General features: G+C 41.7%; 1 protein-coding gene across 11 annotated transcripts in view; it reads right to left on the reverse strand.

Moving 5' to 3' along the window:
• CC2D2A (coiled-coil and C2 domain containing 2A) overlaps positions 1 to 24,486 on the reverse strand; it is a 155,543-nt gene that overhangs the window by 97,027 nt on the left and 34,030 nt on the right. For all 11 annotated transcript variants that reach the window (XM_023253304.2, XM_023253302.2, XM_023253303.2 and 8 more), the window contains 3 exons: positions 19,596 to 19,697; positions 18,380 to 18,553; positions 3,837 to 3,999 (listed from right to left, as the gene is read on the reverse strand). In XM_023253304.2, coding sequence (XP_023109072.2) covers positions 3,837 to 3,999; positions 18,380 to 18,553; positions 19,596 to 19,697 — 439 coding nt within the window. The remainder of the gene's footprint in view (positions 1 to 3,836; positions 4,000 to 18,379; positions 18,554 to 19,595; positions 19,698 to 24,486) is intronic.

Genomic DNA, 24,486 nt, shown 5'->3' on the forward strand with positions numbered 1-24,486 from the left:
TGGGAGCAGATTTGTGGATACATAGCAAGTGCTTAGAAAGGTGCCTGTTGGCGGGACAGCACAGGATGCATTCACCGTTACTATTATGGCAAAGGTGTCAGCTTTGGGCAAGTTTCCCTTCTGCTTATTATTATTATTTTTTTAAATCTTTATTTGAGAGGGAGAGAGAGAGAGAGAGAGAGAGAGAGAGAGAGAGAGACAGTGCAGGCGGAGGAGGAACAGACAGAGACAGAGACACAGAACCCGAAGCAGGATCCAGGCTCTAAGCTGTCAGCACAGAGCTAGACTCCAGGCGCAAACTCACGAACCGTGAGATCATGGCCCAAGCCAAAGTGGATCGCTTAACCGACTGAGCCACCCAAGCAGCACACCCCCCCACCCCCATCCTGCGCCATGTCCAACAAATACATTGAACACACGTGATTCAAAATTAACTATCAAAATTAAACAACAATTTATCTTCGGCTGGGCTTTTAATTGGAACTCAGGACATGACAACTGAAAAGAAATCTAGCTTCCAGGTAAGGTAAGGGCAGGACCCCCTTTTCAGTCTCAAGAGGTTCTCAAACCACCCTGCCTTTTCTTTCTTTTCTTGTCTTGTCTTGTCTTTATTTTAATTTATTTATTTTATTTAAATTAAATTAAATTAAATTAAATTAAATTAAATTAAATTAAATTTATTTTTTATTTTTAAAATTTACCTCCAACATATAGTGCAACATATAGTGCAACATATAGTGCATATAGTGCAACAACGTTTTCAGGAGTAGATTCCTTAATGCCTCTTACCCATTTAGCCCATCCCTCCTCCCACAACCCTCCAGTAACCCTCTGTTTGTTCTCCATATTTATGAGTCTCTTCTGTTTTGTCCCCCTCCCTGTTTTTATATTTTTGCTTCCCTTCCCTTATGTTCATCTGTTTGGTCTTTTAAAGTCGTCATATGAGTGAGGTCATATATTTGTCTTTCTCTGACTAATTTTGCTTAACATAATGCCCTCCAGTTCCATCCACGTAGTTGCAAATGGCAAGATTTCATCCTTTTTGATTGGTGAGTAATACTCCATTGTACATATATACCACATCTTCTTTATCCACTCATCCATCGATGGACATTTGGGCTCTTTCCATACTTTGGCTACTGTCGATAGTGCTGCTATAAACATGGGGGTGCACGTGTCCCTTCAAAACAGCACACCAGTATCCCTTGCATAAATGCCTAGTAGTGCTATTGCTGGGTCATAGGGTAGTTCTATTTTTAGTTTTTTGAGGAACCTCCATACTGTTTTCCAGAGTGGCTGCACCAGCTTGCATTGCCACCAACAATGCAAAAGAGATCCTCTTTCTCCGCATCCTCGCCAACATCTGTTGTTGCCTGAGTTGTTAATGTTAGTCATTCTGACAGGTGTGAGGTGGTATCTCATTGTGGTTTTGATTTGTATTTCCCTGATGATGAGTGATGTTGAGCATTTTTTCATGTGTTGGTTGGCCATCTGGATGTCTTCTTGGGAGAAGTGTCTATTCATGTCTTTTGCCCATTTCTTCACTGGATTGTTTTCTGGGTGTTGAGTTTGATAAGTTCTTTACAGATTTTGGATACTAATCCTTTATCTGATACGTCATTTGCAAATATCTTCTCTGTTCTGTCAGTTGCCTTTTAGTTTTGCTGATTGTTTCCTTTGCTGTGTGGAAGCTTTTTATTTTGGGGATGAGATCCCTGTAGTTCATTTTTACTTTTTTTCCCCTTGCCTCTGGAGACGTGTTGAGTGAGTAAGGAGTTGCTGTGGCCCAGGTCAAAGAGGTTTTTTTCCTGCTTTCTTCTTGAGGATTTTGATGGCTTCCTGTCTTACATTGAGGTCTTTTATCAATTTTGACTTTATTTTTGTGTAGGGTGTAAAAAAGTGGTCCCAGTTCATTCTTTTGCATGTCGCTGTCCAGTTTTCCCAGCATCACTTGCTAAAGAGACTGTCTTTATTCCATTGGATATTCTTTCCTGCTTTGTCAAAGATTAGTTGGTCATATGTTTGTGGGTCCATTTCTGGGTTCTTTATTCTGTTCCATTGATCTGAGTGTCTGTTTTTGTGCCATGCCATTTTAATTTTTAAAAAATATTTATTTACTTATTTTTGTGAGAGAGAGGGAAAGCACAAGCAGTGGAGGGGCAGAGAGAGAGAGAGAGACAGACAGACAGACAGACAGAATCTGAAGCAGGCTTCAGGCTCTGAGCTGTCAGAGCAGAGCCTGATGTGAGGCTTGAACTCACGAACTGCGAAATCATGATCTGAACCGCAGTGGGACGCTCAAACGACTGCGCCACCTAGGCACCCCCGCCCTGCCATTTTAAGCGTGAACTACCAGTTAAGTAACTGGGGAGGTCCCTCAGGCACTCTCAGGAGGAAAGAAAATTCCAGGTGAGAAAAGAGCAAAGGGAAGCCCAGGCCAGAAACTCAGCCAGGGGCAGTCACTAGGAGTTAATCCAGTGGTCCTGACTCCAGCACCATCCTGACCTCCACCTCCCTGAGGTGAGGAACCTCAGCCAACCTGCTTTGCAGCTCCCTCAGAATCGCTCACGTGATAACATCCTTTTGCATGACAGTGACATGCCTGGTGGCATGTCGGGGGCTCCTGGAGAGTCTCAGGCTGGTCTGGAGGGCAGGCTTGTGAGTAGAAGGTTGGGACTTTCAGCAACCGTGCCCTCCATCCCACCTCTGGGAGAGGAGAGGGACTTAATGGCAGTGATTTCATTAATGGCAGTGATTTGGTCTACAATGATCGTGTCTACATAAGAAGCCTCCATAGAAGTCCCAAGTGAAGGGGTCTGAAGAGCTGCCTGGTTGGCGAATGCGCGGAGGTGCATGGAAGCTCTGTGTCCCTCCCCTCGTGCCTTGCCCTGTGAATCTCTTCACGTGTGTGCTCTCTCATATCCTTTCTTACATGATCAACCAGCAAGTAGAAGTATTTCTCTGACTACTATGCACTGTTACAGCAAATGATCAAACCTGAGGAGGGTGTCACGGAGCCCCCAATTTGTGGCGAAATCGAGCAGAAGTGTGGGTAACGTGGGGACCCACTACTTGAGGCTGGTGTCTGAGGTAGACAGTAGTCTTGTGGGGCCGAGCCCTTATTTGTGGGGTCTGCGTTAGCTCCAGGCAGGTAGTAAGCTATAGGATATCCAGCTGGTGTTGGAGAGTTGGTCGGTGTGGGAAGAAACCCACACACGTCTGGTCACAGAAGTGTTCTAGAAAGGTTGAGTGGGTAGAGGATGAAGCAGAGAGAGTTTCCTTCTCACAGCCTGAATCTCAGAATCTCAGAGTCTCACATGTTCTCCGTCCTCAGCACAGGTTGCTGATTTGATGCGGGGACCCCCACAACATCCTGGTATTTCTTTTGCTGGTCTATCAGTGAGCGTTTGTTCAATGGGCATTTTCTCATGTTCTTTATTTTAGTTTCACCTGAAGGCATTTCTTCTTTTTGTTTTTAAAGTTTATTTTTTTATTTTGAGAGAGACAGAGATAGTGCAAGTGGGGGAGGGGCAGAGAGAGAGAGAGAGGGAGAGAGAGAGAGAGAGAGAGAGAGAGAGACAGAGAATCCTAGGCAGGCTCTGTGCTGTCAGCTTGGAGCCCAATGTGGGGCTCCAAGCTACGAAACTGTGAGATCATGACCTGAGCCGAAACCCAGAGTTGGATGCTTAACTGACCAAGCCACCCAGGGGCCCCAAAAGGTATTTCTTGATTACTAACTCAGATTAGAAATTGGGCATCCTCAGACACCAGCCATATTTCATCTGAAGGAAAACAAAGATGCCCACGCTGAGCAAGAAGGCAAAAAGAGCAGGTACCTGTCAGCCTGCTGGGCACGAACAGGAGTTCTTTTTCCATCTGTAGTCGGACGTGGGCGCTTTCATAATCTGCAGGTCTGACTGCCACAAAATCCGCAGCTGCATGATCTAAGCCCCACAGAAAAGCCTCGGCCTCTGTAGCACTAATCAGCAATTGTTCATCCTGCAGCGGATTAAACAGATGGAAAAAGATCCGCTAAGATTACTAGTTTACTTAGAAAAATAATGACATTAAACTCATCAAACAATGTATCTTATAATAAAGTTACCTTTTCCTTTTGTTTATCTTTAAAAAAATTTTTTTTAACGTTTATTTATTTTTTGAGAGACAGAGACAGAGTATGAGCTGGGGAGGGGACAGAGAGAGGGGGGAGTCACAGATTCCAAAGCAGGGTCTAGGCTCCAAGTTGTCAGCACAGAGCCCAATGCAGGGCTCGAACTCACCAACCGTGAGATCATGACCTGAGCCAAAGTTGGCCGCCTAAACGACGGAGCCACCCAGGGGCCCCATCCTTTTGTTTATCTTTTTAAATGTCTCTTTATTTATTTTTGAGAGACAGAGAGCGAGGGAGAGAACAAGCACAAGCAAGGGGGAGGGGCAGAGAGAGAGGAAGACACAGAATTGGAAGTAGGCTCCAGGCTCTGAGCTGTCAGCACAGAGTCTGACACAGGACTTGAACTCATGAACCACGAGATCATGACCTGACCCAAAATCGGATGTTCAACCGACTGAGCCACCAAGGCACCCCCGTTTATCTTTTTTAAATTAAAAAAGTTTTTTGTGTACCTTTTTTTAAATTTATTTTTTAAATGTTAATTTATTTTTGAGAGAGAGAGAGAGACAGCACGCGTGAGTTGGGGAGAGGCAGAGAGAGGGGAACAGAGGATCTGAAGCAGGCTCTGCATTGACAGCACAGAGTCCAATGTGGGGTTTGAAGCCAAGAACTGTGAGATCATGACCTGAGCTGAGGTCGGATGCTCAATCCACTGAGCCACCCAGGCGCCCTGTTTATCTTTTTTTTTTAAATGAAGGCCTAAAGCTGTCTGGCCTTTCATATTTAACAGGTGGGTTTTTTTGTCTTTCACTACTCCACATACTTGGGAAATGTCAAAATCAGAATGGGCTGAAGACAGAAGACGTGTGCTGGGCAAAGCTACTGAAATCTCAACAATTCTGGCCTCCTCTGATGGCATGCATTCTTCCACATTTACTTAAAGTACTTGGGCCCAGAAGTTATGTAGTATTTTAACCTTCCGACCGGCACGGACCCCAGGACACGACATGGACAGCTGTGTCCACACTCCGCTCAGGCTACTGGGTCTTGCCTCCCAGCTCCCTGCACTGCCTGCCTGCCTTTGGGGAGCTTACCTATCACTCTTTTTTTTAAAAAAAATTTTTAATGTTTATTTATTTTAGAGAGAGAGAGGGACAAAAAAAGAGAGACAGACCATGAGTGGGGGAGGGGCAGGGAAAGACAGAGACAGAATCCAAAGCAGGCTCCAGGCTCTGGGCTGTGAGCACAGAGCCCCACGTGGGGCTCGAACCCATGAACCATGAGATCATGGCCTGAGCTGAAGCTTAACCGACTGAGCCACTCAGACGCCCGACCTTACCTACTGTTCTAATCCTTGTTTTTCTCACCCATCAGATGGCGATATTTAACAGAGCTTACCTCTTAGGGTTTTGTGAGAATTATCGGACTTAGAATTCGTAAAAATTCTAAGTACTGGGTCTGTAATCACAAATGTTCGCTGAAGCATATTAATTTTGTTTGTGTAGTTTCCAAATTTTTTCTCCTTTTCTTTCTTCCTCCTCTCCTTCTCCACCTTACTTTTCTCCTTCTTCTCTTTCTCCTCCACCACTTTTCTTTTTTTAGATTGAAGCCCGGTGCCCATTAATGAACAATATCTTTAAAAATGTTTATTTAAAGATAAATAATTTAAAGATAATGCAGGGGAGGGGCAGAGAGGCAGACAGAGAGGGAGACACAGAATCTAAAGGAGGTTCCAACTGCCAGCACAGAGCCCGACATGGGGCTTGAACCCCCAAGCCGTGAGATCAAGACCTGAGCTGAAGTCGGATGCTTAACTGAGCCACCCAGGCGCCCCCTAAGCAACATCTTTTAAAATCCCGTGGAGATTTGCACAGGTGGTTGCCTGGTTACCTGCCTCTTACTATTTCTTCCCAAATATACACAACGATGAGAAGGGGAAGTGAATCTACGTGGTGACCAAGCTCTCAGCGCAACTTGAAGACAGAGAATTCCAAAATCGTCAAAAAAGTAAAACAAGAAAAAAGTGCCCTAATTTCAGTGTGTGACGTTTCTCGCTTGTGCCCCTCTTCCGCTTCGCGGTGAGCAGAGACAGACTGAGAAATACGGCAGAGAAGACAGAAAAGGAGAGCTACAAATAATCCACAACCTCTGCCAGAAAGACTAAAATAAAAATACTGAGGAAGGGTCTGAGCAGACAAGAGCGCGCATGGAGTACGGGGACGGGGCCTCACCTTGCACACGATTTCAAAGGGCAGTTTTAGGAACACGTCGCTTCCAGGGGAGAAACACGCAAAAGAGAGGAGAGGTGGCTTTTGGAGAGAAGTGTCATGATTTCAGAAGTCTACAAATCTGTTGCCAGTCCTGCCTTCCAGAAGCGGACCCTGGTTCTCCTCCCGTTCTGGGGGCGTTGCACTCAATGACTTCCTTCCAAGAGCAGGATTACGAGTATAGGTATGTAGCTTCTGGCTCTAGGTCAGGAAAGGGCACCGTGGCTTCTTCCTTGTTTCCTCCTGGATACGTGCTTTGGGGGAAATCTGCTGTCGTGTCATGAGGACACTCAAGCAGCTTTGTGGGGAGCCTCTGAACTGAGGCTTCCCGCCAGCAGCTCTCACCGGGCAGAAGAATAAACCACCTTGGGAGCAAACCCTCCTGCTTAGTCAAGCTTCCAAATGATTGCGTTCTTGGCCTCGTCTGCAACCTCCAGAGACATCCAGAGTCAGAACAAGCTGAACACTGATTTGTAAACCAATTAGTATGGAACAAGCTTCTGTAAGCCTAGGTAAAAAATTCCATTTTGATTCTGTTGCTTGTGTTTTGGTATCATCTCCAAAAACTCACTACCAGCCCCCATGTCGAGGAGCTTTTTTTGTATTTTTTTTTTCCCTAGGAGTTTCGTGGTTTTGGGTCTTACATTTAAGCCTTTAATCCATTTTGAGATATGGGTCCACTTTCATTCTTTTACATGTGAATATCTAATTATCCTAGCACCATTTATTGAAGAGACTGTCTTTTCTTCACTGAGTATTCTTGGCTCCCTTGTCAAATTAAAAAAAAATTGTTTTGAATGTTTGTTTATTTTTGAGAGAGAGAAAGACAGCATGAGCGGGGGAAGGGAGAGAAAGAGGGAGACACAGAATCCAAAGCAGGCTCCAGGCTTCGAGCTGTCAGCACACAGCCTGACATGGGGCTCGATCCCACAAACCGTGAGATCATGACCTGACTCAAAGTCTGATGCTCAACAGACTGAGCCACCCAGGCGTCCCTCCCTTGTCAAATATTAGTTGACCATATATGCTTGGGTTTATTTCTGTACTGTCCATTCTGTTCCATTGACCTATTTGTCTGTTTTTAATGCCAGTACCATGCTGTTTTGATGACTATAAGCTTTATAATATGGCTTGAAATCAAAGAGTGATGCCTCCTGTTTTGTTCTTTTTTCTCAGGATTACTTTGGCTTTTTGCATCTTTTGTGGTTCCACATAAATTATAGGAGTGTTTTTTTCTACTTCTGTAGCAAGTGTCATTGAAACCTTTATAGAGATTGTATTGAATCTACAGATGGCTTTTGGTAGTAGTCACATTTTAATAATATTAATTCTCCCAATCCATGAACATGTGATAGCTTTACATTTGTTTGTATCTTTGATTCTTTTCATCACTGTACTTTTCAGAGTACAGGTCTTTCACTTGCTTAGTTAAATTTATTCCTAAGTATTTTAGTGTTCTTGATACTATTGTAAATGGGATCAATTTCTTTATTTCTTTCTCAGGAAACTTATGGCTACTGTAAAGAAACACTACTGATTTTTGTATGTTAACTTTGTATGTTGCAACTTCACTAAATTCATTGATTAGGTCTACCAATTTTTTAGTTGAGTCGTCAGGATTACGTCTGTAGGGCGCCTGGGTGGCTCAGTCGGTTAAGCTTCCAACTTCAGTTCAGGTCATGATCTTGCGGTTCGTGAGTTCAAGCCCCACATTGGGCTTTGTGCTGACAGCTCAGAGCCTGGAGCCCATTTCGGATTCTGTGTCTTCCTCTCTCTCTCTGCCCCTCCCCTGCTCATGCTCTATCTCTCTTTTCTTCAAAAATAAATAAACATTAAAAAATTAAGAAAAAAAAATCATAGCATCTGCAAGTAGAGACAATTTTACTTTTTTTTTTTCCAATTTGGATACTTTTTATTTCTTTTTCTTGCCTGATGGCTCTAGCTAGCCTTCTAGTACTATGTTGAATAGGAAAGGTAAGAGTGGGCAGCAGCATCCTGCTCCTGATCTTAGAGGAAAAGCTTTCAACTTTTCACCACTGAGTATGATGTTAGCTGTGGGCTTGTCATAGATGGCTTTATTACATTGAGGTACATTCCTTCTATGCCTAATTTATGAGTTTTTATCATGAATGTTTTTTAGATGTAACTTTGAAGTGTTTAGACCTCTTCCATACAATGTTTATGCACTCAAATGTAGAGAGGATTATGCCATTTTGCAAAGACTATGTTAAAAAGACAGCTTTCCTAGAGCCCAAATGTCCATCGATGGATGAATGGATAAAGAAGATGTGGTATATATATACAATGGAGTATTACTCAGCAATCAGTAAGAATGAAATCTTGCCATTTGCAACTACGTGGATGGAACTGGAGGGTATTGTGCTAAGTGAAATTAGTCAGTCAAAGAAAGACAAAAATTATATAAGAACTTTAAGAGACAAAGCAGATGAACATAAGGGAAGGGAAACAAAAATAATATAAAAACAGGGAAGGGGACAAAACGGAAAAGATTCATAAATATGGAGAACAAACTAAGGGTTACTGGAGGGGTTGTGGAAGGGGGGATGGGCTAAATGGGTAAGGGGTAGTAAGGAATCTACTCCTGAAATCATTGTTGCACTATATGCTAACTAATTTGGATGTAAATCTAAAAAATAAAAGTAAATAAAATAACAAATAAATAAATCTTTTTCTTAACGTGTAATTTGAATCTAAATCATGAGAAAATACCAGACAAACTCAAGTTGAAAGACTTATTTAAAATAACTAGCTAGTATTCTTGAAACTTGTCAACGTCAAGAAGGATAAAGACAGACTGAGGAACTTTCCCAGATGGGTGGAGACCAAGGAGATATGAAGCCTCAAAGCAACATAGGATCCTGGACCACAAAAAGACAATTGTCAAAATATGAATCAGGTTTGTAGATTAAGGTATTTTTATCAATATTAATCTCTTGGTTTTAATAGTTTATGGCAGTAATTTGTTTATATTTGGGGAAGCTGGGTGAAGGGTGTATGGAAACTGAGTAACATTTCTGTAATTCTTTTGGAAATATAAAATTATTCTAAATAAAAGCTATTTCCCTCCAAAAAAAAAAAAAAAGACAGCTTTCCTTCATACTAATCCTCTCAATTTTACTCCTTCCCACTTCCAAAAAGAAACAAAAACAAAAACAAAAAAACACACCAGAATAATCAGAATAGGTGCTCCTGATTTGGAAATTCCAAAGAATTCAACTGGAAAAGGTACCTTCGTGCTCTAAATTTACTCTTAACAATTTTCTGTAATCAAGGTCCTTAGAATTAAAAGGTGTTTGAATTAAAAATTTGTATAAAATCTAGCAATTCATCAAAATGCCCTAGAAATAGATTCTAATCACCATCATTACATAACGACAAACATTACTAAACGCTTCAACTTTTGCGGCAAATGCCGCCAGAGACATTAAGTTGCACTCATGTATCAGATATAAGTACCAAACTATATGTGCATTTCAAGTTTGCAAGGCACCCATATACTTAAAATGTGTATGGAGACTTACTGAATGGCTTTGCTGCTTTATTGGAGGATGTTAATCTTATGGTACTTTTCCACCCAATGGTAGGCTGATATCTTGCTCCAAGGGGCTTTAGATAGCTGCCACTAGATTATTTTAATTGCTGTCTTGGGGAATCCTGGGAAGATGGCGGCATAGGAGGACGCTGGGCTCACCGCGCGTCTTGCTGATCACTTAGATTCCACCTACACCTGTCTAAATAACCCAGAAAACCGCCAGAAGACTAGCAGAACGGAGTCTCTGGAGCCAAGCGCAGACGAGAGGCCCACAGAAGCGGATCTGTCCCTCCGGCGTCTGACTCCCACCCGGTGCCGCAGGACCCTCCCGAAGCGGATCTCCGAAGGAAAAGCGAGCTGAGCCTGCCCCTCCCGCCCCTGTGCACCTTGCCGATCTGCCCCAGCTAATGCGCCAGATCCCCAGCACCACAAGCCTGGCAGTGTGCAAGTAGCCCAGACGGGCCACGCCACCCCACGGTGAATCCCGCCCCTAGGAGAGGGGAAGAGAAGGCATACACCAGTCTGACTGTGGCCCCAGCGGTGGGCTGGGGGCAGACATCAGGTCTGACTGCGGCCCCGCCCACCAACGCAAGTTATTTAAGACAGCACAGGGGAAGTGCCCTGCAGGTCCTCACCATGCCAGGGACTATCCAAAATGACCAAGCGGAAGAATTCCCCTCAGAAGAATCTCCAGGAATAACAACAGCTAATGAGCTGATCAAAAAGGATTTAAATAATATAATAGAAAGTGAATTTAGAATAATAGTCATAAAATTAATTGCTGGGCTTGAAAACAGTATAAAAGACAGCAGAGAATCTCTTGCTACAGAGATCAAGGGATTAAGGAACAGCCAGGAGGAGCTAAAAAATGCGATCAATGAACTGCAAAATAAAATGGAGACAACTACGGCTCGGATTGAAGAGGCAGAGTAGAGAATAGGTGAACTAGAAGATAAAATTATGGAAAAAGAAGAAGCTGAGAAAAAGAGAGATAAAAAAATCCAGGAGTATGAGGGGAAAATTAGAGAACTAAGTGATGCACTGAAGAGAAATAATCTACGCATAATTTGTATTCCAGAGGAGGAAGAGAGAGGGAAAGGTGCTGAAGGTGTACTTGAAGAAATAATAGCTGAGAACTTCCTGGATCTGGGGAAGGAAAAAGGCACTGAAATCCAAGAGGCACAGAGAACTCCCTTCAGACGGAACTTGAATCGATCTTCTGCACGATATATCATAGTGAAACTGAAAATACAAGGATAAAGAGAAAATTCTGAAAGCAGCTAGAGATAAACATGCTGTAACATATAAGGGAGACCTATAAGACTCGTGACTGATCTCTCTACTGAAACTTGGCAGGCCAGAAAGGAATGGCAGGAGATCTTCCATGTGATGAACAGAAAAAATATGCAGCCGAGAATCCTTTATCCAGCAAGTCTGTCATTTAGAATAGAAGGAGAGATAAAGGTCTTCCCAAACAAACAAAAACTGAAGGAATTCATCACCACTAAACCAGCCCTACAAGAGATCCTAAGGGGGATCTTGTGAGACAAAGTACCAGAGACATCGCTACAAGCATGAAACCTACGGACATCACAATGACTCTAAACCCATATCTTTCTATAATAACACTGAATGTAAATGGACTAAATGCACCAACCAAAAGACATAAGGTATCAGAATGGATAAAAAAACAAGACTCATCTATTTGCTGTCTACAAGAGACTCATTTTAGACCTGAGGACACCTTCAGATTGAGAGTGAGGGGATGGAGAACTATTTATCACGCCACTGGAAGTCAAAAGAAAGCTGGAGTAGCCATACTTATATCAGACAAACTAGACTTTAAATTAAAGGCTGTAACAAGAGATGAAGAAGGGCATTATATAAAAATCACAGGGTCTATCCATCAGGAAGAGCTAACAATTATAAATGTCTATGCGCTGAATACCGGAGCCCCCAAATATATAAAACAATTACTCACAAACATAAGCAACCTTATTGATAACAATGTGGTACTTGCAGGGGACTTTAACACTCCACTTACAGAAATGGATAGATCATCTAGACACACGGTCAATAAAGAAACAAGGGCCCTGAATGATACATTGGATCAGATGGACTTGACAGATATATTTAGAACTCTGCATCCCAAAGCAACAGAATATACTTTCTTCTCGAGTGCACATGGAACATTCTCCAAGATAGATCACATACTGGGTCACAAAACAGCCCTTCATAAGTATACAAGAATTGAGATCATACCATGCATACTTTCAGACCACAATGCTATGAAGCTTGAAATCAACCACAGGAAAAAGTCTGGAAAACCTCCAAAAGCATGGAGGTTAAAGAACACCCTACTAAAGAATGAATGGGTCAACCAGGCAATTAGAGAAGAAATTAAAAAATATATGGAAACAAACGAAAATGAAAATACAACAATCCAAATGCTTTGGGATGCAGCGAAGGAAGTCCTGAGAGGAAAATACATTGCAATTCAGGCCTATCTCAAGAAACAAGAAAAATCTCAAATACAAAATCTAACAGCACACCTAAAGGAACTAGAAGCAGAACAGCAAAGGCAGCCTAAACCCAGCAGAAGAAAAGAAATAATAAAGATCAGAGCAGAAATAAACAATATAGAATCTAAAAAAAACTGTAGAGCAGATCAACGAAACCAAGAGTTGGTTTTTTGAAAAAATAAACAAAATTGACAAACTCTAGCCAGGCTTCTCAAAAAGAAAAGGGAGATGACCTAAATAGATAAAATCATGAATGAAAATGGAATTATTACAACCAATCCCTCAGAGATACAAACAATTATCAGGGAATACTATGAAAAATTATATGCCAACAAATTGGACAACCTGGAAGAAATGGACAAATTCCTAAACACCCACACTCTTCCAAACTCAATCAGGAGGAAATAGAAAGCTTGAACAGACCCATAACCAGCGAAGAAATTGAATCGGTTATCAAAAATCTCCCAACAAATAAGAGTCCAGGACCAGATGGCTCCCCAGGGGAGTTCTACCAGACGTTTAAAGCAGAGATAATACCTATCCTTCTCAAGCTATTCCAAGAAATAGAAGGGGAAGGAAAACTTCCAGACTTATTCTATGAAGCCAGTATTACTTTGATTCCTAAACCAGACAGAGACCCAGTAAAAAAAGAGAACTACAGGCCAATATCTCTGATGAATATGGATGCAAAAATTCTCAATAAGATACTAGCAAATCGAATTCAACAGCATATAAAAAGAATTATTCACCATGATCAAGTGGGATTCACTCCTGGGATGCAGGGCTGGTTCAACATTCGCAAATCAATCAATGTGATACATCACATTAATAAAAGAAAAGATAAGAACCATATGATCCTGTCAATCGATGCAGAAAAGGCCTTTGACAAAATTCAGCAACCTTTCTTAATAAAAACCCTCGAGAAAGTTGGGATAGAAGGAACATAGTTAAAGATCATAAAAGCTATTTATGAAAAGCCCACAGCTAACATCATCCTCAACGGGGAAAAACTGAGAGCTATTTCCCTGAGATCAGACACACGACAGGGATGTCCACTCTCACTGCTGTTGTTTAACATAGTGTTGGAAGTTCTAGCATCAGCAATCAGACAACAAAAGGAAATCAAAGGCATCAAAATTGGCAAAGATGAAGTCAAGCTTTCACTTTTTGCAGGTGACATAATATTATACATGGAAAATCCGATAGACTCCACCAGAAGTCTGCTAGAACTGATACATGAATTTAGCAAAGTTGCAGGATACAAAATCAATGTACAGAAATCAGTTGCATTCTTATACACTTATAATGAAGCAACAGAAAGACAAATAAAGAAACTGATCCCATTCACAATTGCACCAAGAAGCATAAAATACCTAGGAATAAATCTAACCAAAGATGTACAAGATCTGTATGCTGAAAACTATAGAAAGTTTATGAAGGAAATTGAAGACGACATAAAGAAATGGAAAAACATTCGTGCTCATGGATTGGAAGAATAAATATCATTAAAATGTCAATACTACCCAAAGCTATCTACACATTCAATGCAATCCCAATCAAAATTGCACAAGCATTCTTCTCAAAACTAGAATAAGCAATCCTAAAATTCATATGGAACCACAAAAGGCCCCGAATAGCCAAAGTAATTTTGAAGAAGACCAAAGCAGGAGGCATCACAATCCCAGATTTTAGCCTCTACTACAAAGCTGTCATCATCAAGACAGCATGGTATTGGCACAAAAACAGACACATAGACAAATGGAATAGAATAGAAACCCCAGAACTAGACCCACAAATGTATGGCCAACTAATCTTTCACAAAGAAGGAAAGACTATCCAATGGAAAAAAGACAGTCTCTTCAACAAAGGGTGCTGGGAGAACTGGACAGCAACATGGAGAAGATTGAAACTAGACCACTTTCTCACACCATTCACAAAAATAAACTCAAAATGGATAAAGGACCTGAATGTGAGACAGGAAACCATCAAAACCTTAGAGGAGAAAGCAGGAAAAGACCTCTCTGACCTCAGCTGTAGCAATTTCTTACTTGACACATCCCCAAAGGCAAGGGAATTAAAAGCAAAAATGAACTACTGGGACCTTATGAAGATAAAAAGCTTCTGCACGGCAAAGGAAACAACCAACAAAACTAAAAGGAAACCAATGGAATGGGAAAAGATATTTGCAAATGACATATCGGACAAAGGGCTAGTATCCAAAATCTATAAAGAGCTCACCAAACTCCACACCCTAAAAACAAATAACCCGTGAAGAAATGGGCAGAAAACATGAATAGACAGTTCTCTAAAGAAGACATCCAGATGGCCAACAGGCACATGAAAAGATGCTCAACGTCGCTCCTTATCAGGGAAATACAAATCAAAACCACAGTGAGATATCACCTCACGCCAGTCAGAGTGGCCAAAATGAACAAAGCAGGAGACTATAGATGCTGGAGAGGATGTGGAGAAACAGGAGCCCTCTTGCACCATTGGTGGGAATGCAAACTGGTGCAGCCACTCTGGAAAACAGTGTGGAGGTGCCTCAAAAAATTAAAAATAGACCTACCCTATGACCCAGCAATAGCACTGCTAGGAATTTACCCAAGGAATACAGGAGTACTGATGCATAGGGGCACTTGTACCCCAATGTTTATAGCAGCACTCTCAACAATAGCCAAATTATGGAAAGAGCTAAATGTCCATCAACTGATGAATGGATAAAGAAATTGTGGTTTCTATACACAATGGAGTACTACATGGCAATGAGAAAGAATGAAATATGGCCCTTTGTAGCAATGTGGATGGAACTGGAGAGTGTGATGCTAAGTGAAATAAGCCATACAGAGAAAGAGAGATACCATATGGTTTCACTCTTATGTGGATCCTGAGAAACTTAACAGAAACCCATGGGGGAGGGGAAGGAAAAAAAAAAGAGGTTAGAGTGGGAGAGAGCCAAAGCATAAGAGACTGTTAAAAACTGAGAACAAACTGAGGGTTGATGGGGGTGGGAGGGAGGGGAGGGTGGGTGATGGGTATTGAGGAGGGCACCTTTTGGGATGAGCACTGGGTGTTGTATGGAAACCAATTTGACAATAAACTTCATATATTGAAAAAAATTAAAAAAATAAAAAAATAAAAATAAAAAAAAGAAAAAGAAAAAAAATTGCTGTCTTGAAGTTAACAAGTGTTATAATGAAATAATCTACCTGATGCTAAATAAAGGTTTTAGAATGTCCCCCCACCCCAAAGGAATTTTGTCAAATGTTTTTGTCTGTATCTATCAGGGTTTCCTTTTTAAAAATAGAATTTCCTTTTTGAAACAAAACTAAAAGGCAACCAACAGAATGGGAAAAGATATTTGCAAATGACATATCAGACAAAGGGCTAGTATCCAAAATCTATAAAGAGCTCACCAAACTCCACAACCGAAAAACAAATAATCCAGTGAAGAAACGGGCAGAAAACATGAATAGACACTTGCCCAAAGAAGACATTCAGATAGCCAACAGGCACATGAAAAGATGCTCAATGTCACTCCTCCTCAGGGAAATACAAATCAAAACCACAGTGAGATATCACCTCACGCCAGTCAGAGTGGCCAAAATGAACAAATCAGGAGACTATAGATGCTGGCGAGGATGTGGAGAAAAAACGGGAACCCTCTTGCACTGTTGGTGGGAATGCAAACTGGTGCAGCCACTCTGGAAAACAGTGTGGAGGTGCCTCAAAAAATTAAAAATAGATCTACCCTATCACCCAGCAATAGCACTGCTAGGAATTTACCCAAGGGATACAGGAGTGCTGATGCATAGGGGCACTTATACCCCAATGTTTATAGCAGCACTTTCAACAATAGCCAAATTATGGAAAGAGCCTAAATGTCCATCAGCTGATGAATGGATAAAGAAATTGTGGTTTACATACACAATGGAATACTACGTGGCAATGAGAAAGAATGAAATATGGCCCTTTGTAGCAATGTGGATGGAACTGGAGAGTGTTATGCTAAGTGAAATAAGTCATACAGAGAAAGACAGATATGTTTTCTGTCTTATGTGGATCCTGAGAAACTTAACAGAAGACCATGAGGGAGGGGAAGGAAAAGAAAAAAAGAGGTTAGAGAGGGGGTGAGCCAAACAATAAGAGACTCTTAAAAACTGAGAACAAACTGAGGGTTGATGGGGGATGGGAGGGACAGGAGGGTGGGTGAGGGGTATTGAGGAGGGCACTTGTTGGGATTAGCACTGGGTGTTGTATGGAAACCAATTTAGCAATAAATTTCATATTAAAAAAATTTTTTTTTAGTTTTATTGAGATATAATTGGCATATCCAAATCTTTTTGTTAAAAAACTAAATCTTTTTTTTTGAATGTTTGTTTATTTATGAGAGGGTGCAGGGAGGAGCAGAGAGAGAGGGAGACAGAGGATCTGAAGCAGACTCTACTTTGTTAGCACAGAGCCCAACACGGGGTTCGAACTCATGAACTGTGAGATCATGACCTGGGCTGAAGTCAAACACTTAAATCACTAAACCACCCAGGTGCCTCCAAATCTTTTCTTTCTTTCCTTCCTTCCTTCCTTCCTTCCTTCCTTCCTTCCTTCCTTCCTTCCTTCCTTCCCTGCTTCCTTCCTTCCTTCTTCCCTCCCTCCCTTTTCTTTCTTTCTTTCTTTCTTTCTTTCTTTCTTTCTTTCTTTCTTTCTTTCTTTCTTTCTTTCTTTCTTTCTTTCTTTCTTTCTTTCTTTCTTTCCTTCCTTCCTTCCTTCCTTCCTTCCTTCCTTCCTTCTTCCCTCCCTCCCTTTTCTTCCTTCCTTCCTTCCTTCCTTCCTTCCTTCCTTCCTTCCTTCCTTCCTTCCTTATGTCCAACATCATGCTCAAACTCACGACTGTGAGATCAAGAGTCACACATTCTACTGACTGAGCCAACCAGGTACCCTGAATTTATTTCCCTTTTAATGTTGAAGACTTTTCCATCGTATGTCTACACCAGTTTGTTCATCCATTCATCTGTTGATGGACACTTGGGTTGCCTTCACCTTTTGGCTATTGTGAACAATGCTTCTATCAGCATAAGTGTCCAAGTATCTGTTTGAGTGCCTGCTTCCTATTCTTTTGGGTCTAAACCCAGAAGTGGAACTGTGGGACCATAATAATTCCATGTTTAAATTTTTGAGGAATAACCAGGCTGTTTTCACAGCAGCTGCTCCATTTCACGTCACCATCAGCAATGCACAAGGGTCTAGTTTCTTAACATCCTTGTCCACACTTGTTCTTTTCATTATAATAGCCATTCTAATTTGTGTAAAATGGTATCTCGTTGTGGTTTAGATTTGCAGTTCCCTAATGATTAGTGACGTTAAACATATTTTCATGTACTTATTGCCCATCTGTAGATCTTCTTTGGAGAGATGTCTATTCAAGTCCTTTGTCCATTTTTTTTTTTTAATGGTGTGTTTTCTTTCGCCTCACATATACCTCCCACAATGATAGAATCTGAGTTGTAGCTCGGGTGTGGAACGGGGCATAAAAAACTGATCACCTGTAAGGTTGTGGGAAGAGAGAGCAGGGGTCTTGTGCCTTGGAGAGGTGAACGATTTGCATATGAAATGAATACTAACACCGTGTGGATCTAGCAACAACAAGCCACATGGTTGGGCTTTTCTCTTTTTCCACCAGAGAGAAATGGACAGATTTAATCAAGGGCCTTATTACCCAAACCGTGGGGTAAAATCAGCGGCTACAGAAAGTAACGGCAATGTCGTATCCCCATTGCTTTCAATGAAGACATGGATGAGCTGCGTGGTGGTGACAAGTCTGTCCTCAGCCACTCCCTGGCGAAGATGTCATCACCATCACCAGTGTCGCCATTGTGGTCAGTAACATCATCATCATCCCTCTCCTCATAACCGTCGTAATATTAAATACCGTTTTGTGGATTCCCTGCACAGGTGGCTCTTCTTCCTCTCCTTCCTCCTCCTCTTGGGTAGTTCCATCTCTATTTTTTGCTTTTGGTTTTTCCTCTGATTCCTCCGGTTCAGGATCAAAATTGAAAGTGAAGAAGTTATAGGCTTCTTCGGCAGAAGGGAAGCCAGGTGGGACCTACGGAGAAACAGCGAGTAATAGAACTTCAGATTGCGTAAGCGAGGTGAGTGCCGGACGGTTCACCGCGGCTTGATGCTAAATGGTACCGGGCACATTGGAGGCATCCCAAACGTGTTACCTTTGTCGAAGGTCCGAGATGACCCATCACAAACTTTAACAAGTGCAGCAGGCAGTTGGTGGCTTCCTCTAATACTTTCACGAGTTACTTTTCTTTAATAAACTAGCGAACATTCTAATAAACATATCAATATCTTATTTACAGCAGTAAAAGGTTTTGAAAAGATGATTAAGATGCCAAAAAAAAAAAAAAGAAAAAAGTAGATTCATTATTTTATAGGCCACTGCTGAGATAGTTTTGTTTAATTAGGAACAATTCAGGGGTTTGTTAACTTTTTTTTTTTTTAATGTGCTTTTTCAGTTTTGATTCCTCCTGAGTTCCTACCCCCTTTTTTCCCCATAATAAAAGCTGATACAACTGCAGAGCTGAACAAATAATCTTCCTGCTAACATTTCCTGCCCTGCCCTGTACTCCTCTTCATCCAGTCAGGCAGTATTCTAATCTCTCCTGCTAGATTCAAGCATTTATTTATTTATTTATTTATTTATTTATTTATTTACTTACTTACTTATTTTTTATTTTTTACAGTTTATTTGTTTTTGAGAGAGAGAGAGGGAGAATACATGTGAGCAGGGGAGGGGCAGAGAGAGGGGGAGAGAGAGAGAGAGAGAAATCCCAAGCCGGCTCTGCGGTGTCAGCACAGAGCCCGATTTGGGGCTTGAACTCACGAACTGTGAGATCATGGCCTGAGCCAAGATCAGGAGTCAGATGCTTCACTGACTGAGCCCCCCAAGCGCCCCTAGATTTAAGCATTTTAAAAGTAAGAATCAGTTCTCATGCTTTTCTCTTGCATACTCCACGGCAGTAAGAGTCGGGCTATATATATGGGCATCTCTCATTGGATATATTTGAAAAATACAAACAGACCAACAAAACACATGATTTAAAGCAGGCATGATTTAAAAAGACAGGCTTTCTCACCGGGGGTTTAGTCTTGATTTTTCGTACAGAATCACGGAACTTTACTCTCGAGCGACTTTGGGAATCATCTTCTTGTTGAGTCTTTTGTGCCTCCTCCCCTGGCTATAGGAGTGGAAAATAGGATAGACAGAACACTTAAATCAAGAAACTAAACATGCTCTAAAATAAACATGAACTCCCAAAGGGGAAACCTCAGACCATTGGTGTAGACCACCATTCCCAAGGTATGAAATGCTTGCAAATGTCAAATATATTTGAAGGTTAAGGTTGCTGAATATTTTCTTACTTCTGTCTCTCTCAAGACTCAACAAAGATAGAGTTTTATACTCACTAGGCCCTAACATGACAAATGCTATTTCTTCTGCAGATCAATAGATAACGTAGTTCACAGAGGACCATTTCCAAACAGTCTATGAAGGAAAGCATCAATAATGTCTGAAAGTGACTGTATCTGACCAACAGCCTCCGAGACACGAGGCCTGTCCTTGCAAACCCCTGGAGGGGTCCTTCCCGCTGTCTCTGATAGCTCAATGTGCTAATTCTCATTATGGGGGCTCCCTTTGTCCTCTGATCAGGCCAATCCACCAGGGGCTGTCCTCACTTTGTCCTCATTTCTGCTTCTAATCCACTCCTCCTAGAACCTGAGGATTCCTTCTTTCCCACCCAGCACAATCCAAATGCCAACCCTTCCTTTGGAGCGACTCTAAGCCATTCTAGTAGCATATGTAGATATTCATAGTAAGAAGGGACACACTTATTCTACCTGCAGATTATTATCTGTGCTGAGACTTGTGTCACAGCATGGAATGACTTTAGTTAGGGCGAGTGGAATATAGTACACCCATACTGGGGCCCCTCCACCTATGCTTCTCAAGTCCTGCCTGTTTTTCCAGGCCATGCAAAGCTACTTCCTTTCTCAGACTACTCTTTTCTAGAATCTTATTGTCTGAGGCACATCAGGTGATGCTTTGTATAGCTTAGTAATCAAACCATGGACTCTGGAGTCTGACTGCCTAGCTCTGAATCCCAACTCCATCACTTAACAGCTTAGGCCACCTGCTTTGAGCATCAAATAAGGCCATGCACCTAAAATATGCCCCTTAGTTATGGCTCAATAACGGTGGGTCTTAGTGTCACATTCTTAATTTTCTTCTTATGTGTCTTTTATCTTCCTAGCTTGTATGTACCTCGTGTGGCTATAAAAGTTTTATTTTAGTCTGCCAGAAATTAGAGCCTGATGCAAGGGTCTTTTGTGCCTGATTTTTGTGGCTTATTTTGAAAAGTGGTACCAAAGAACAGGAGTTGGGAACTGGGGAGAATGAAACAGGAGGAAAAGCCAATTCTGGCGAATGTTACTGAGCTGGCTAATGCGGTGGTGACCAGGGCTCTATCCCACTGGAGCCCCGCTGAGGACAGTGCTTCTCAGAATTGCCTGCCTAGGACATGGAAGAGTAGATCCTTGTCTCATGGCTTCTGTTCTCAGTGTGCAAGAGTTGCCCCAGGCTCCTGGCCCTTCCAGTTTTGTGAAAGTCTCAGAATGGCTGGGCGGGTCTCCACAGGCCGGTGACGAGAGCTTGAGATCCTTGAGTGCAATAAAACAGGGTGCTATGAAATTTCACCCAGGTACAGCTAGATGTCCAGCATGACCAGAATAAAAACAAGCTGTCGGTCGGGGCACCTGGGTTGGGGCTCAGTTGGTTGAGCGTCTGACTTTGGCTCAGGCCATGATCTCGCTGTTCGTGGGTTCGAGCCCTGTGTTGGCCTCTGTGCTGACAGTGCAGAGCCTGGAGCCTGCTTTGGATTCTGTGTCTCCTTCTGTCTCTGCCTCTCCCCAAAATAAATAAACATTAAAAAAATAATTAAAAAGGGGCGCCTGGGTGGCTTGGTCAGTTAAGCGTCCGGCTTCGGCTCAGGTCATGATCTCACGGTCCGTGAGTTCGAGCCCTGCGTCCGGCTCTGTGCTGACAGCTCAGAGCCTGGAGCTTGTTTCAGATTCTGTGTCTCCCTCTCTCTCTGCCCCTCCCATGTTCATGCTCTGTCTCTCTCTGTCTCAAAAATAAATAAACGTTAAAAAAAATAAAAAAAAATAATTAAAAAAATAAAAAGCCTTAAAAAAACAACGAGGTATCAGTTGGGTATAATTTACCATAGTATCAAGAGAATATATGCCATTCCCATTTGTGTAAAATTCTACATTTTTCCTTTGTTTTCTCATTTCGCAGTATTAGGTTAGATTCAATAGTTATGTACCAACTCAACCATATAAAAGTTGAAGCTGCACTGGAGAGTAAATCCCACGGTGCAATGCAAAGTATGGAGTTGTTGGTCTTGGTAAATTCCAGAATTTGAAATGTTGTTTTGATGAGGAAAGAAGCAGATGAATGTTATTCAGTGTAAGGACAAATGATTTTAAAATATTAGGGTAGAATAAAGAGCCGATTCCAGGGCTTGGTCAGGGGGGATTTCCAAAGCTCTGTCAAGTCTGATCCTCTCCCGAAATGGGGCTAAGCCTTTCTCATGTGCTGTTGAAGATGCCTTTCTGCCCCTGTCTGCCTCAGAATCTGCCACCTTCTACAGCTCATGGGACAGATTGGTGGGTTTGAAAACATGGAAAATAAGCCAAGAGGTCAACCGCTGGGAGAGGGGGCAGATTGGTTCTGAACAGGCAAGCCTTAGCTTTCAGAGATCTGTGAGAAATGGTGTGAATAAAACATGAGACCCGACAGAAAGTCTAACACTGGTAGTTTAGAAAATAAAATCAGTAGGTTAAATTCCAGGTAGCCCAATATGTGCATACTGGTAGTTTAGTGTTTTATGCGTTTTGTTCCTTCCCATCTCTTCCTGTACTTTCCTGGCTCAGAGGATATACATTCACACAATATAATTTCATCGGTGTGCTTCATTTGCCAGAGTGGTGGTTTTATCACAGTGTATATACACTTGGTATAAAAGTCTGTTATGTAACTTCTATCAAATCTAAAATGATATTTATATCGGTGTGGTAAAAAAATAAAAAATTATATTAGTACATTTAAGGTCATTAAATGTACTTAAAATGACTGAGTGGGTGGAATTAAATTTTAAAGAACTGTTACCTATAACACATTTGTATAATCTTAAAGTAATAAAGTACATTCAACTTCAAGGCAGCAAATACTGAGTGCTGATCACCACATAGTCCATGCATCCAGCTGGCATTTTTTGTCACCTTTGGATTTATTGTGTCCTCTACGAAGGCTTTATAGGCCTCTTGTAATTTGAACAAGACAATCTTAAGTCCCATTACTTTTACCATAGCACAAATACAAAATATAGTAGTTCAAGCCCTAATCTTCTCTTCTAAACTACCATTCAACATTTTTGATTCCCTAAAAGACATCCTAATCTGGATTGTCTTGTAGACACCTGAAATTTTTGTATATGCTTCATACTAGTCAAAATACTAAACGTGATACCTGATTTGCAAATAATTTCTCCCACTCTGTGTTGTCTTTTCTCTTTCTTGATGATGCCCTTTGAAGCACAAACGTTTTTAATTTTGGTGAAGCCCAGTGTGTCTATTTATTCTTTTGCTGCAGGTGCTTTTGGAGTCATGGGTAAGAAACCACTGCTTAAATTGAGATAACTCAAATTTTATATAACCTAACCTCATGGCTGGAGTTAAGTGCCCTTTCTGTGGGCTCCAAATGTTTTCCAGCACGGAATTTAACCACCTTGTCTCCACATTGTCCGTTAATGTCTGTGATCCCCACTGGGCTCTTCTAGGTTGGGCTATTGCCATCCATGGTAACGTTGTGTTGTCAGGGCCAATTGGACACCGGCCAGGAAGGCGTCTGTTGTAGATGCTGGCTGGGCAACACATAGACTACATCAAAGAATCAGGTCTTGGGACAGTGAACCAGGCCCACAAATGAAGGAATAATTCTGGTCATCTCTAGCAGAGGCCAAATATTCAAATGTTCTGCTATTTTCACTTTAGTATTCACGTGTTTTTAGACATTTGTGTTTTGCTTTGTTCTCATACAAAATAAAAAGAAATGCTACAGAGAATGAACAGAGGTTGGTGTTGGTGAATTCGGATTACCGACCAAAGTATTCCCAACCGTTTTCTCCTTTTCCCTCTTACTCTACAGTCTCTAACGATAGCTAACTCTTACATAGAAAGGGCTCCCCATGTGCCAGACAGTGTTGAAAACAGCGTTTACATGTCTGAGTCCATTGAATCCTCAAAACAATACCAAGAATTAGGTTCTACTAGTATCACCTTTTACAGAGGTGGGTAGTGGGGTCCAGAGGGTAGGTAAATTGCATGTCCAAGGTCACACAGCTGGTGAGTGAGGTTGCCAACACTTTAATGCTGGGCAGCTAAGGTCCAGCATCTGGGCTCTCTCCTTTGCTCAATAGGATATAAATGGACCACTTTAGGATATTCCTTCTGGGTTGAGGTACATACACATCAAGAAATATGCCTGAGAGATGTTCTGTTAAAAACCTGAGATCAGGTCTGAAAAAAAGTCCGCTGAATCAACTGTTAATGTAACCTGGCTGTTTTGAACCCTCATCCATGGTATTGAAGTCCAACATTGGAAGAGTCAGAAGAAAAAAAAAAAAACAACCCAGCTCTGAGCCATGAGCTGAACTCTGTACCCCCCCCAGTTACTGCCCACCTAGGCTTACTCTTCTCTTTGGAAAGTTATACAGTCTCTGCTGGCCGAATCAGACTTTCAAAAGGCACCATCGTGAGTAACCTGAATGTAAAGAAATGTAAAAATGAAACTGAATATTGAAGCGATTTCATTTTCTAGGCCAAAATTTACAAGCCTGATGCCTTTCCTTCTTCTTTGTAACTGGCTAAGGTAAACATGCGTGTTTATCTCATTCAATGTGCCTG

Source organism: Felis catus, chromosome B1 (assembly GCF_018350175.1).
Source record: "Felis catus isolate Fca126 chromosome B1, F.catus_Fca126_mat1.0, whole genome shotgun sequence".
NCBI lineage: Eukaryota > Metazoa > Chordata > Mammalia > Carnivora > Felidae > Felis > Felis catus.